The sequence below is a fragment of the Zosterops lateralis genome (assembly GCF_965231275.1).
Source record: "Zosterops lateralis genome assembly, chromosome: W".
NCBI classification, from domain to species: Eukaryota; Metazoa; Chordata; class Aves; order Passeriformes; family Zosteropidae; genus Zosterops; species Zosterops lateralis.
Window position 1 is genome coordinate 16,982,272 of NC_139801.1, and position 13,213 is coordinate 16,995,484.

Sequence of the window (13,213 nt, forward strand, 5' to 3'; positions counted from 1 at the left end):
TTCTGGTTAAACGTTATTTGCACTTTTGTTGGAAAAGTGCCCCCTAGTGTGCAATTATGTCGAATTTCTTTGACTTTTACAATTTAATGGACAACAGTAACTCTTTTATTGATCCTAGACGGGGCCACTCCAACCTCCACCCCTGTGGCTCTCCCCCTCCAACCCCCCCGCCGTTACTCCCATGAAATGTCACTCAATGTTTCTTATGCTCCCACCAGTTTCCAAAACAGAGGAGGCTGCAGCCGTCTATTGACTCAGTTGGATGCAAGAGGATCTCACCGTGGCCGGTGCCCCCCGACGGAAGCCGTGCGGCGGCCGGGCGAGGGGCGCTGGGTGTCGGCCGGGATGGAGCCGCCGCCGCCCGCCTGAGCCCCGCTGCCGCCCGGAGGAACCCCTGGCCGCCCGGGGGGGATGGCGCTCAGCTCCCGGGCTCACGCCTTCTCGGTGGAAGCACTGGTGCGACGCTCGGCCAAGAGGAAGGTGCCGGAGGGTCGCGATGAGGAGCCCGGCGCCGGCAGAGCCCCGGAGGCGGGTGGGTACCGGAGGGAGCCCGGCGCGGTGGGGAACGAGGGCCGCCCCCTGCCCCGGCAGCCTCCCAAGCCGCCCCCTGCCCTTTGTGGTCCCCGTAGATAAGCGGCCCAAGGCCGATGCCGAGAGCCGGGCGGGCGGGGTGCAGGTGGAGCTGCAGGGCGCGGAGCTCTGGAGGAGGTTCCACGACATCGGCACTGAGATGATCATCACCAAGGCCGGCAGGTACCGGCCGGCCCCCGCCGCCTCGCTCTTTCTTTTTTTTTTTTCTTTTCTTTTCTTTTCTTTTCTTTTCTTTTCTTTTCTTTTCTTTTCTTTTCTTTTCTTTTCTTTTTTCTTTTCTTTTCTCTTTTCTTTTTTCTTTTCGGGGGATGGTGTTGTTTCTTGGGTTTTTTTTGTTTCGTTTCGTTTCGTTGTCTGGGGTTTCTCTGTTCTGTTGAGATATTTCACTTCGTTCTCTCCTTTCCCCGCTATTTTCGTTGAGTTCGATTTTCCTTCGTCCCGACGCCTGTTCCTAGTTTCGCAGCCCCTTTTCGCCCCGTGAGCAGTAGCTCTGGCTCAGCCGCTGTCCCTGTGCCCGCAGGAGGATGTTCCCGTCGGTCCGGGTGAAGGTGAAGGGGCTGGAGCCGCTGCAGCAATATTACATAGCCATCGACGTCGTGCCTGTGGACTCCAAAAGATATAGGTACGGGGGGGACGGGCAGGGACTCCCCACACCCATGCGGGACCTCCTGCGCTGATGGCCGCGATCTGCGACCCGTCCGGTCCGAGCGGGACACGAGGGTCACACAGGGATGCTGGTGGGGGGGGGTGCGCACGCACCTATAGACTCTATAGGTGTGCGTGGGTGTGGGGGGCAGGTGGGGACGGGCTCCTGACGCGGCCCGGGCCGGTCCAGGTACGTCTATCACAGCTTGCAGTGGATGGTGGCGGGGAACACGGACCACTCCTGTGAGGCATTGATTTAGAAGAATTAAAGACTGTAGTCAAAATAGATAGTGCTGAGATAATGTAGCTAGGACTTCCCTTTTGCTAACAGAAGCCAGACTGAAGGAACTGATAATCCTTGGAAGGAACCGATCAGTCAGAGGAGCTGTCAAACTAGACTTCTGCATCCTGAATAATCAATAGACCCTATGAACACAATACAATCATAAATCAAACAGTCCTGGGAAAAACAGGATTTAGCTGTCACGAACACTAAAGGTTAAAAAGTCAGAGCTGAGGAAGACAATCTTACTTCATCATTTTGGGACCCCACCCCATAAAAAAGACCACTGACCCATTTCAAAGAACAAACTACGCATGCTTGGTGGCTTTTTGGGCTAATTACCATACGAAGCGGGGAATGGGAGGTATCAGAGCTATGAATATGCATTTGTAGTTTGTGTATTCAATACTCCTGTAGATAAAAGACCCTGTGATGATCTGTAAATTGCGCGTGTGTTTCTGGGAGCTATCCCGCACGCTGCCCGGCGTCGTAATAAACATACACTTTCTAACTTTAAACTGTTAGAGAGTCTTTGTCCGTCATAGTTGGATATTGGTATTAGATCTATGTCCATAGTTTTTTTAATAAATCATTTTGGCGAGCCAGGCAGGAGAACTGCTCTTTCTGGCCGTGGGGCCGGTGGGGTCTAGGACCCCTCAGGGCGCCCACCCGGAAGTTTTCGGGGTGAGGGCTCCTCAAACCTTACCGTCCACCCGGGGAAAGACCTGAACCTCCTGGAACTACGGACAAAAGGTATGTTTAAAGAAAAATGTATTGAATGAAGGTACCTTTGAATAGAGGCGGCTTATAAGTCATAAGAGACGTCTTATGCAAAGCAGAGGCCTGGGTTTTGGAATCTCCGAGGAGTATTGTAACAGTTGTTGTGTTCCAGGTAAAGCTGGTCACTTGTTGGCTGCATTCCAGAAGGGAAAGCAGCAGCAGCATAGAGATGCTGGTATTGGGGGCGTAGTGGCTCCATCTTTGGTTTGTCCAGGTAAAGCTGCTCTCTGTTGGCTGCATTCCAGGGGGAAAGCAGCGGCGGCACAGAGCTATTGTATTAGTTCCAATTTGGCTTGTAGTTTAAAGGTGCACTTTGGTAATTCATAATCTGAGAGGCTAGCCTGAATTTTTAAGGTGAACAGGGTCCCGTTTTGAGTTGCGGTCGCGAACACTGGATGTGTGTGTATTCGTGTCTGTTTGGGTTTTCTTTGTGATTGAGTGCTTAATTTGTGTACCGTATGTGTGTGAATTGTGAAAGTTTGTGTTGTAAGTGGTTTTGTTTTTAAGTTTGTGCTGTAAGTGTTTTTGTTTTTAAGAGATTTTAAAACCCCCGCCGATCCGCGGAAGGATATCTCTGCTGAAAAGCAGAGGAATTCGGGGGGGGATGTGCTTGGGCCGTGACTGGAGGGTGTCACGGAGAGCGCTGTAATTTCTGACTGCATAACTGATAGTGTGATTTTAATCAGTGTGCTGTTCAATAGAAAAACATCTGTGGGTGGATAAACTGTTTATTGTTTATTAGAAAAACAAGCAAGTGTAAAAAAAAAAAAAGTTTTGGGTGGTTTTTTTGTGACATATCACAGTGATCAGGCAGGAATCTGAGTTGCCCTGGTGACTGGCAGGGAGCCGGGATTTGTTGCCTCCGGCTGAGTCTTTGAAATTCTGAAAAAGCCTGATGTGTTTGTTTTAACTGTTGTTTGTTTGTAGAATGCAGTTTTAATTGTAAAAAGAGCCAAAACTGCCTGATCGAGAAACCCCCCCTGCTTTTTCCTCAGTGCAGAAAATTTGTGGAGTGTTTTTGATCAGAGACGCTGTGTTAAAATCTTTAACTAAGTGAGTTTAAAGTAGTCAGAACCCATTGTTTTGTGAGCCTAAAAAAAACTGCTATCACATAAACAGGTTTTGGTGAAGGGGGAAAGGACTTTTGTCTGGTAGTTTTGTGCAAGAAAAGCAAAGAACCCAGAACTTATGTCTAATGCCGGCAGAATTTGAATTAAGTGTCTGGGTAATTGTGTAGGGTTTTTCTTTTAAATAAAAATATATTTTTTTTATTTATGTAAACATAAATTCTTTCTTCAACAGCTGGTGCTTCGAGCCTTGTTTACATATTGCTAATTTTTTTTAGATTAACAAGCTGGGTTTTTTTCCTTTTTCTGGTTAAACTATATGCCCAAGAATAGGAGACACAAGAATTGGAAAGCTGGTTCAAAGAGTTCCCCTGCCCAGGGATGGAATTTCAGAAACCCTAAAAATTAATAACCAGTAATTTGAATTATGTGTCTGGGTAATCGCGTGGTTTTTTCTTTTAAATAAAAAGAATTTTTCCTTTTTTATGTAAACACAAATTCTTTCTTCAACAGCTGGTGCTTCGAGCCTTGTTTTAAAGAATACATATTGCTAACTTTTTGTTCTAAGAATAGAAGGAACAAGAATTGAAAAGCTGGTTCAAAGAGTTCCCCTGCCCAGAAACGGAATTTCAGAAACCCTAAAAATTAATAACCAGTAATTTGGATTAAGTGTCTAGACAATTGTATGGGGTTTTTCTTTTAAGTACCTCTGATGGAGAGTGATTTAGAGATTTGGGAAAAGGGTACTAAAGGCTATCGAAGTGATCCAATAGGGGAAGTTTGTAATCAAGCAGCATTTACCCGATTCCAATTGCTGCTTGATGACATAACAGAAAAAAAAAAAAAAAAAAAAAAAAAAAAAAAAAAAAAAAAGAAATAAAATTCTTGATAAGACACCGAGGCAATAAAACCCTAACACCTGTAACCAGTAACTATGTAATAGTAAAAGAAGCGGCTGGCCAACCTAAAAAAAAGGCTTACATTTACAAACCATTGAAGTTTAAATTGGAGAAACAATAGAGAATCCATCGATTTTTATATGCCTAATGCTCCATCTGCACTTTTGGGCAGAAATCTGCTAAAGCAGCTGGAGGCAAAAGTAATATTTAAAAATAGAAAAATTATTTTGGAGGTAAAGAATCAACAATATGTAAAACTGTTAAGTTTAATGTAGAGAAAAAAAAATTGAAAAAAAAATTAGTAATAATAATAAAAAAAAAAGAAAATAGATTAAGCGTTTCCTGGAGTGTAGGCTCCTGACATGCCGGCAGGGCAAAGAAAACTTTTTAAAGATAAAACTACTGAAGGAGTGTCAGTTTAATTTCAACACTCCTATCGTGCCAGTAAAGAAGCCTGACAAGTCATAACTTAGCTGTTAACAAGATAACTGAAGGCTTGTATTCAGTAGTTGCTAACCCTTATATCTTGTTAACTCATTTACTGTTTTAGATGTGCAGATGCTTTCTTTTGCCTCCCTCTCCATAAAGCCAGCCAGAAAATCTTTTCATTTGAGTCCTTTGAGGTGGTCCTTGCACAGGAGAACCTCAAACTGGATGGAAGATATTTGGGGAGCAGCTTGCAAACAGTTGCTCCAGTATGCAGAAGACCTCCTAATAGCTACCCAGATCCAGGGAACATGAGTGGACCGGACGGTAAGCCTCCTAAACTTTTTGGGCTTGCAGATCCCAGAAGAAAGCCCAGCTGATGAGGCAAACAGTCATTTACCTGGGTTAAGAAAGCTATTCAGGCCTTTGACCAGCTAAAGAAGGCCGTCATGTCAGCTCCAGCCCTCGGACGATGTTAAGATTGTGGTAACTAACATTGTGAACCCAGCTTCCTTCCTCAGCGGGAGTATAGGAGAACCAGTGATCCACGACCGCCTGGAGACCATCGAAACCACCTACTCCAGTCACCTGGATCTGAAGGACACTCCGATTGAGAATGCTGAGACCTGGTTTACTGACAGAAGCAGCTACGTTGTCAGTGGAAAAAAGGCATGCTGGGTATGCAGTTACCATCAGCAGAGAGGTAATAGAGTCTGGACCATTGCCCACCAACACCTCTGCAAAGAAGGCTGGACATTTACTCAAGGTATGCCTTTGAGGTAGTCCTTGCACATGGAGCCATTTGGAAAAAAATCCTAAAGCTGCTAGATGCTGTGCAGCTACTTGAGAGGATGGCACAGATCGCATCAAAAAGTGAGCTCTAATTGGAAGAATATGCTGGCGGACAGAGAGGCAAAAGATGCAGCTAAAGGTGAGGTACCCGATGAGACAATTGAGGCAGCACTTATCCCAGATAAAAAAAATTTCAATTAAAGGTAAGCCAGTATATAATATGAAGGGTAAGAAACTTATTAAAGCAGAAAAAGCAAATTACAATCAGGAAGGGTGGGCCATGACAGAGAAAGAGAAGCCTGCAGTACCATCCTATTTGTTATGGTCATTAGTGCAAAGAGAACATTGGAAAACACACTGGGGAATAGACATCTTGTATAGTTATTTGAAGGAAAGAATTGTGGCCAGAAAGTTACAAGGTACAGTGATACAGGTAACCTGTCAGTGTAGTCTTTGCCTCCAAACTAATTCCAAAAATACACCAAAGCCTAAAATGAGACAAATTGGGAAAGGCTGTGGACCTGGGCAACAATAACAAATTGATTTTACAGAGCTGCCCAGGAAGGGAGGATATCGTTACCTATTGGTGTTAACTGATACCTTTTCAGGATGGCCAGAAGCCTTGCCTACTAGAACGACTAAAGCCCGAGAAGTAACCAAAGCACGGTTGCAAAAATAATACGAGGGGTAGAGTTCCAGCCACCATATCCCCAGATAGAGAGCCACAAGTATATGGTGGCCCTAAATAGACAATTTAAGAAATATGTTGCTGGAGCTCAAAACAAAAAATTAGACAACCTAGAAATTAAGTCTTTTGCAGAAAAGTTCTTGGAACCACAGTGAGAAGGAGCATTCCAGATGCTTCTTACTACTTTCACTACAATCAAGATCAAAGAACAGAAGGCCTGGATCCATCACTCCCGAGTGAAGAAAGCCCCAGAAGGAATCTGGAAGATCACACCAGGCAACGATGAACTAAAACTGAAACTCACTCGGAACCACAAATAGATGGACTAATAGTTATTATAGACACTATGTGGAAAGTTGTAATTATTGCTGTAATAAGCTTAACCATAACAAGGGTCAACGCAATACTGCGTAGGTACAATGTGACTGAGATAAACAGGTGCCAAAGAAAAGCTTATGATGCTTACTCTCGTAAGGCTTTAAATAAGATGCTAAGGGAAATGTCCTCCATTTAGACTCAAAATAGAGGGGTGTGCAATAAAAGAGTATGACTCAAATACCTGTAATAGAAAGGCTGTGATCCCCAGGTGCCATCTAGAGATCTCTCACTGGGGTGCTAGGAACAGGGTTGGGAGTATTTCACCTATAACCCTGTGACTAGTACAGTGACAGCCTTTGTTTTAACTATACATGCCAATAGTCCCCTAAAGATTAAATCATGAGGAAACTGTATTGTACCCTTCTGAACACCGAATGTGGGCACAAGAAATTGAAGGAAAAAGGCAAACTGTTAATCTAGAGCCCTGTACTGCAAGAAGACAGTTAGGATCTGTCACTTTGAGACAAACAGAAAACTTCACTGGTGTACACAGGGCAAGGTTGTGTCTGTCCAAAGACAGCATGCTGCATTATAGAAATAGACAACCAAGTTGTAACCCAATTCAATTTGTGTGTTTGCAATTTTGTTAGAATTAAGGGATGTGATTTTTCCTATCGGGCTCCTGTAAGATACTGCCTGTACCCATAGGAACATCCCAGATTGAAAAAAAATCTTAAAGGAAATTAAGGAAGAAGGACAACAGCAACTGGTATACTACATGCCTTAGTCCACCCTATAGTTGTGTTGCTTATTTTGGTTAGTATAAGTTTAGTTTTATCTGTTGCGATGCTTATTTGGAATTGGAGGATGCTACGACGAATAGCAGCCTTAACCTCATTATCAAAAGCGTATGGCTTGGTCTTGAGAGACACTAGCTGTACAGATTGGATTGATGAGGAAGACACTTTTGAGTAAAAGAATTTACTCACTTTAAAAGGAGAAGTGGGGAAAATGAGGCATTGATTTAGAAGAATTAAAGACTGTAGTCAAAATAGATAGTGCTGAGATAATGTAGCTAGGACTTCCCTTTTGCTAACAGAAGCCAGACTGAAGGAACTGATAATCCTTGGAAGGAACCAATCAGTCAGAGGAGCTGTCAAACTAGGCTTTTGCATCCTGAATAATCAATAGACCCTATGAACACAATACAATCATAAATCAAACAGTCCTGGGAAAAACAGGATTTAGCTGTCACGAACACTAAAGGTTAAAAAGTCAGAGCTGAGGAAGACAATCTTACTTCATCATTTTGGGACCCCACCCCATAAAAAAGACCACCGACCCATTTCAAAGAACAAACTACGCATGCTTGGTGGCTTTTTGGGCTAATTACCATACGAAGCGGGGAATGGGAGGTATCAGAGCTATGAATATGCATTTGTAGTTTGTGTATTCAATACTCCTGTAGATAAAAGACCCTGTGATGATCTGTAAATTGCGCGTGTGTTTCTGGGAGCTATCCCGCACGCTGCCCGGCGTCGTAATAAACATACACTTTCTAACTTTAAACTGTTAGAGAGTCTTTGTCCGTCATAGTTGGATATTGGTATTAGATCAATGTCCATAGTTTTTTAATAAATCACCTGCATCACCCCGCGCCTCTACATCCACCCCGACTCCCCCTGCTCCGGGGAGACCTGGATGAGTCAAATCATCAGCTTCGACCACGTGAAGCTCACCAACAACGAGATGGACGACAAGGGGCACGTAGGTGTGGGGCAGCCCCGCCGGGGGGGGGGGGGGGGGGGCCGGGGAGGGGCAGAGCATAGCCCCGGGATGCCGAGCATCATCCGGGGGGCAGCGCCGGGAAGGCGGGAGCCGGTCCTTCCTGTGCCGGGGCTCAGGGCTGGGTCCTTCCTGACTCTCGCCTCGGGATTTCTCCCTGCCCTTCTCCCTCCGGGAGGGCTCAGCCGCCTGTCCCCCCGTACAGATCATCCTGCAGTCCATGCACAAGTACAAGCCCCGCGTCCACGTTATCGCCCAGGATTCTCGCTTCGATCTAGCGCAGATCCAGTCGCTGCCGGCCGAGGGGGTGCAGACCTTCTCCTTCCTGGAGACCGAGTTCACCACCGTCACGGCCTACCAGAACCAGCAGGTACCGGGAGCCGGGGGGATGGAGACCCCGATGGCCATGCCGCCCATCCCAGCCTGCCCCGCTCCCCAATGGCCCCTTCGCTTTCACCCTGCAGATCACGAAGCTGAAGATCGACAGGAATCCCTTCGCCAAAGGTTTTCGGGACCCCGGCAGGAACAGGTAAGGGCCGGGGCTGCCCCGCCGCCGCCCCCCGCGCCCACCGTCCCCGCGGCTGCGTTTAACGCGCTCTCGCCCCGCAGAGGGGTCCTGGACGGGCTCCTGGAGACGTACCCCTGGAGACCCCCCCCTCGCCCTGGACTTCAAGGCTTTCGGCGCGGACAGCCAGGGTAAGTGAATCCCGCTCGCTGCCTCTCCGGGCCGCATGCCCGGAGCTCCCCGCGGGGCTCCTCGAGGGGCTCAAACCATCAAAGATAACGAGGTGCGCCCAGAAAACAAATCCCTGATTTTTGGGGGAGTTAATTCCGCGTTGGTTTGGAGAAAACTCCTGTGAAAATGGATGCGAGAAGCCGGGAAGAACAGGATGAGGGCGCGGGCTGCTCCAGCCCCCGGCTGAAACCAGAGTTAGATGGGCAGAAAAAAATATCTGAGTGTGCTGGAGGATAATTTGGAGTCGGGTTGTTCCGGCTTTGATCGTGTTACACTAATTGCTTCCAACCGGGTTGGGAATATCAACTACAAACGTGGTAGTGGTGACCGCCCGTGCTTTCTGCAGCGGCAGCTTCTGCGCCGACAAACGCGTTATGAGACAGAAAATAAAATTATCTGGAATTTAGGATGCAACAGTCGCACAGAAATGCAGAAAAGAGGAGGAAAACTTTCGGGGAAAATGTTCTCCTTTATCCTGACAAGAGCAACAGGTCCTTTACAGCCCTTTCCCAGAAAAACGGCTTCAGAAAGCAATTATTTGAAACCAGATTATTCATAGCGCCGAAGGGAAAAAACTAACAGCTCGTTTGCACATTGTAGCCCTCCAAGTTGGGTTTAAAGTCGCGAGTTAAACTCTCATTTATGTCAGGAACTCTTCAAAGTCTTGGGACACCAAGTCACCCCTGTGTCTGCCGGGAAATGCTGCAAAAATTCACAGCAAGAATTCATGTTCTGCAGGCATAGAAATGAGGGCACAAAGAAATCTGATTCGGGAGAAATTAAGAGATTTATCAGTTGTAAAAAGAACTAAAATGATCATTAATTGTTGTTGGTGGTAGTAGTAGTAGAAGTTTTATTAGTATTATTAATAGTTGTTTTATTAATTTTAGTTTTAGAAAATATCTTATGCCAAAAGCCCTTTTTGAACCCGTTTGCCAGGGGAGATGAGGTGGTGGATGAGCTGCATGAGGAATGAAACAACAGCAACTGCAATGTTAAAGATGCAAAAATATTATTGTACATATAATATTAGGGCTACCTGGGATTTTTAGATTTTTTTTCTTGTTTAATGTATTTGGTATTTTTCTTCAGGGTGGAATTCCTGAACTGATATAAATATAACAAAATCTGCGGTTCTACTACTAATAAAATACATTTCTGAAGAAATACCATAAAACTGAAATCCCAAAGCTCTAAAACCAGGAGGTAAATTAAAAGAAATTATGATCAACATGCTAAAAAAAAAAACCTCCCCGAGAATTTTTATTTTAAATCCTAATAGAAAGGGCAGAAAACATCTGCTCATTGATCTGCTCCATCATTTCTGCTGCAATCCCCATTCCCAAACTTGCTGTGGAATTTGGGTGATATTATTGCTCGGGATACTGTGCAGCAGATACTGACCCTGCTTTGCTCTGCTGTATCTAACCACATAGGGATTCCCTTGCTGCCTCATACACAAATATCAACTCAATCCCATATTTTACATGGCCCAAAGTCCCTGAGCCCTGGAGGACATCAGGATATGTCCATGGAGAGAGGACTGGATCCTGCCCTGCTGATGTCAGTGGCTGCTTCAGTCCTGACATCAGCAGGGAAGGGTGAGACCTTCACACCACAAAACCTTCCTGAATTATTGTGATCAAGGGCTGACCTGTGAGAGGCTCTGCTTCTTGGGAGTTTGGAAATTAATTTGCATCATGTTCAAAATCTTTGTGTTTTTAAGATTTTTTAAGATTTGCTATACCAGCAGATGTGGTTCAGTTTTACAGCTGATTTTGGGTTGCTGGTTGCGTGTCAAGTCGGATCAGATTGCAGCCAGGCATTGTATTGGTTGGAATTGAATGTAAATAGTAGCACAAACGGATCCACATTCCCTTACAATTCCCTTACATCCTTTCCCAGTGATTTTGGTAAGAAATTAAAATAAAGGGGGGGGGGAAACCCCTCTGGAAGAATTTGGTAATGAGTATGCAGCATTTCTTCTAACAACACTTTGGAAACCGTTTGAGCTGTGGCTTTCGCCCTTGGGTACGCCTCTACCCAGTGTGTCAATTTGTCCACAATAACCAATAGGTACCTATATCTTCCGACCTTTGGTAAATCAGTGAAATCCACCTGGATCCTTTCAAACGGCCGATATGAAAGAGGACAACCTCCCCAAGCTGTTTGTCTGGATCTGGACCGGTTCACTCTCTGGCAAGTCACGCACCCTTGTACCTCTTGTTTTGCCAATTCAAAAATACCCTTGCACCCAAAGAACTTCAGAAACTGGTCAGCCGATGCCCGTGTTCCCCAATGGGTCTGCTCATGCAGACGTCTTAGGATCCCTCTGGCCGTACTTTTCGGGACCAGTTCCCTTCCATCAGGCAACTTCCATTTCCCCATTTCCAAAGCCCCTCCCATCTCCTTGAATCCTTCAATGTCCTTCTCAGAGGGACATATTTGGATTTCGGAGTTCTCCTCCCCGACTACCTCGGGAATGCTCACTGTGAGCAACGCTGCCCTTTTCGCTTCCTGATCAGCCAGATTATTGCCGCGCGTTTGAAATTGCAATCCGGTCTGATGTCCTTTCACATGTACCACCGCAATCTCTTTTTGGTTCTCTGATTGCCTCCAAGATTTGTCGAATCATCTCTCCGTGGACCAAACTTTTCCCCTTTGTGTTTATTAAACCTCTTTCTTCCCAAATCTTTCCGAAAGTGTGAACCACCCCAAACGCATATCGGGAATCGGTGAATATGGTCCCCCTTTTCCCCTTTAGCCTTTTGAGAGCCCTCAGGAGAGTGTAAAGCTCACAAGCCTGGGCCGACCATTCGGGTCTCAGGGGGTTCGATTCCACCCTCTTTCCCGTTCTGCCGTCCACCACTGCGTACCCTGATTTCCTTTTCCCTTCCACTACTCTCGCCGACCCATCCACAAACCATTTTTCTCCCCCTTCCAATTCCTGATCTTTCAAATCTGGTCTTACTTTTGTCTGGAGTTCCACGATCTCAGCACAATCATGCAGCAGTTCCTCGGAGGGGTCTCCAAACATGAACTGTGCAGGGTTCTGTGCTGAGGTGGTTTTTAACTCCAATTCCGGGGAGCTGATCAGAATGGCTTCATATTTCAGAAGCCTGGAATCGGTCAACCACTTTTCTGCCTTTTATTGTAGAATGTTTCTCACATTGTGGGGGGTGTAAACTACCAGTGAGGCTCCAAAGGTGATTTTCCTTGCCTCTTCCACCAGGAGTGCCACTGCGACGATGGCCTGCAAGCATGTAAGCCATCCCCGACTCACAGGATCCAGGATTTTTGATAAAAATCCTATGGGTTTCCTTTTTCTGGCCCATTCCTGAGTCAGGACTCCCTGTGCAGTCTGTCCACTGACATCTACAAACAATTGGAACTCTTTGTTCACATCTGGAAGGGTCAGTACTGGGGCTGTCATGAGGACCTCTTTCAATTTTTGGAAATCCAATTCATCCTGCTCAGTCCACTTCACCCTGTTGGTGTTCAATCTTTCATACAGAAATCTCACTTTCTCACTGAAACCTTCAATCCACTGTCTACAGTATCCCAGGAGCCCTAACACTTGGCGTATTTGCCTCTTAGTTTTTGGAGCGGGTAATGTAATGATTCCCGCGACCCTCTCAGGGTCTAATTTCTTTTTCCCTTGGGACAGCCAATGACCCAAATATTTCACTTCGGGCTCCGTGAACTGTAGTTTGGATTTTGAAACTTTCAGTCCCTTAGCTCCGATAAAATTTAGCAATTCCACCGTGCATTTCCTCACACTTCCCTCAGAAGGTCCAGCTATTAACAGGTCATCCACATACTGTAACAGTTTTGTCCCTGCCTTCGGGGTAAATTGAGTCAAGAGGTGTTCCAGGGCCTGCCCAAACAGGTTAGGGGATTCTACAAACACTTGGGGAAGCACTGTCCATCTCAACTGCTGTTTTCTATTGGTATCGGGGTCCTCCCATTGGAAAGCAAAGTAATCCCTGTTTTTCTCATCCAAGGGACAAGTCCAGAATGCATCCTTCAGGTCAATCACACTATACCATACATCCTCAGGCGTGAGCCGGTTCAGTAAAGTATATGGATTGGCCACCACCGGAAACCTAGTCCTGGTTCGAGCATTTACTGCCCTCAAATCCTGAACTAGCCGATAGCTTCCATCTGCCTTTTTCACAGCCAGTATAGGGGTGTTATGGGGGG

At 45.9% G+C, this 13,213-nt stretch overlaps 1 protein-coding gene across 1 annotated transcript; it reads left to right on the forward strand.

Annotated features, from left to right (window-relative positions):
• Nucleotides 1–411: 411 nt before the first annotated feature.
• On the forward strand, nt 412–11,782 carry LOC310922233 (T-box transcription factor TBX22-like; the record flags this gene model as incomplete). The annotated part of the gene is given in 10 exon segments (XM_083882692.1): nt 412–532; nt 630–753; nt 1,112–1,213; nt 1,427–1,479; nt 8,135–8,256; nt 8,480–8,644; nt 8,739–8,803; nt 8,884–8,923; nt 8,925–8,970; nt 11,775–11,782. Coding segments are annotated over 10 exon segments (846 nt in total).
• Nucleotides 11,783–13,213: the final 1,431 nt, after the last annotated feature.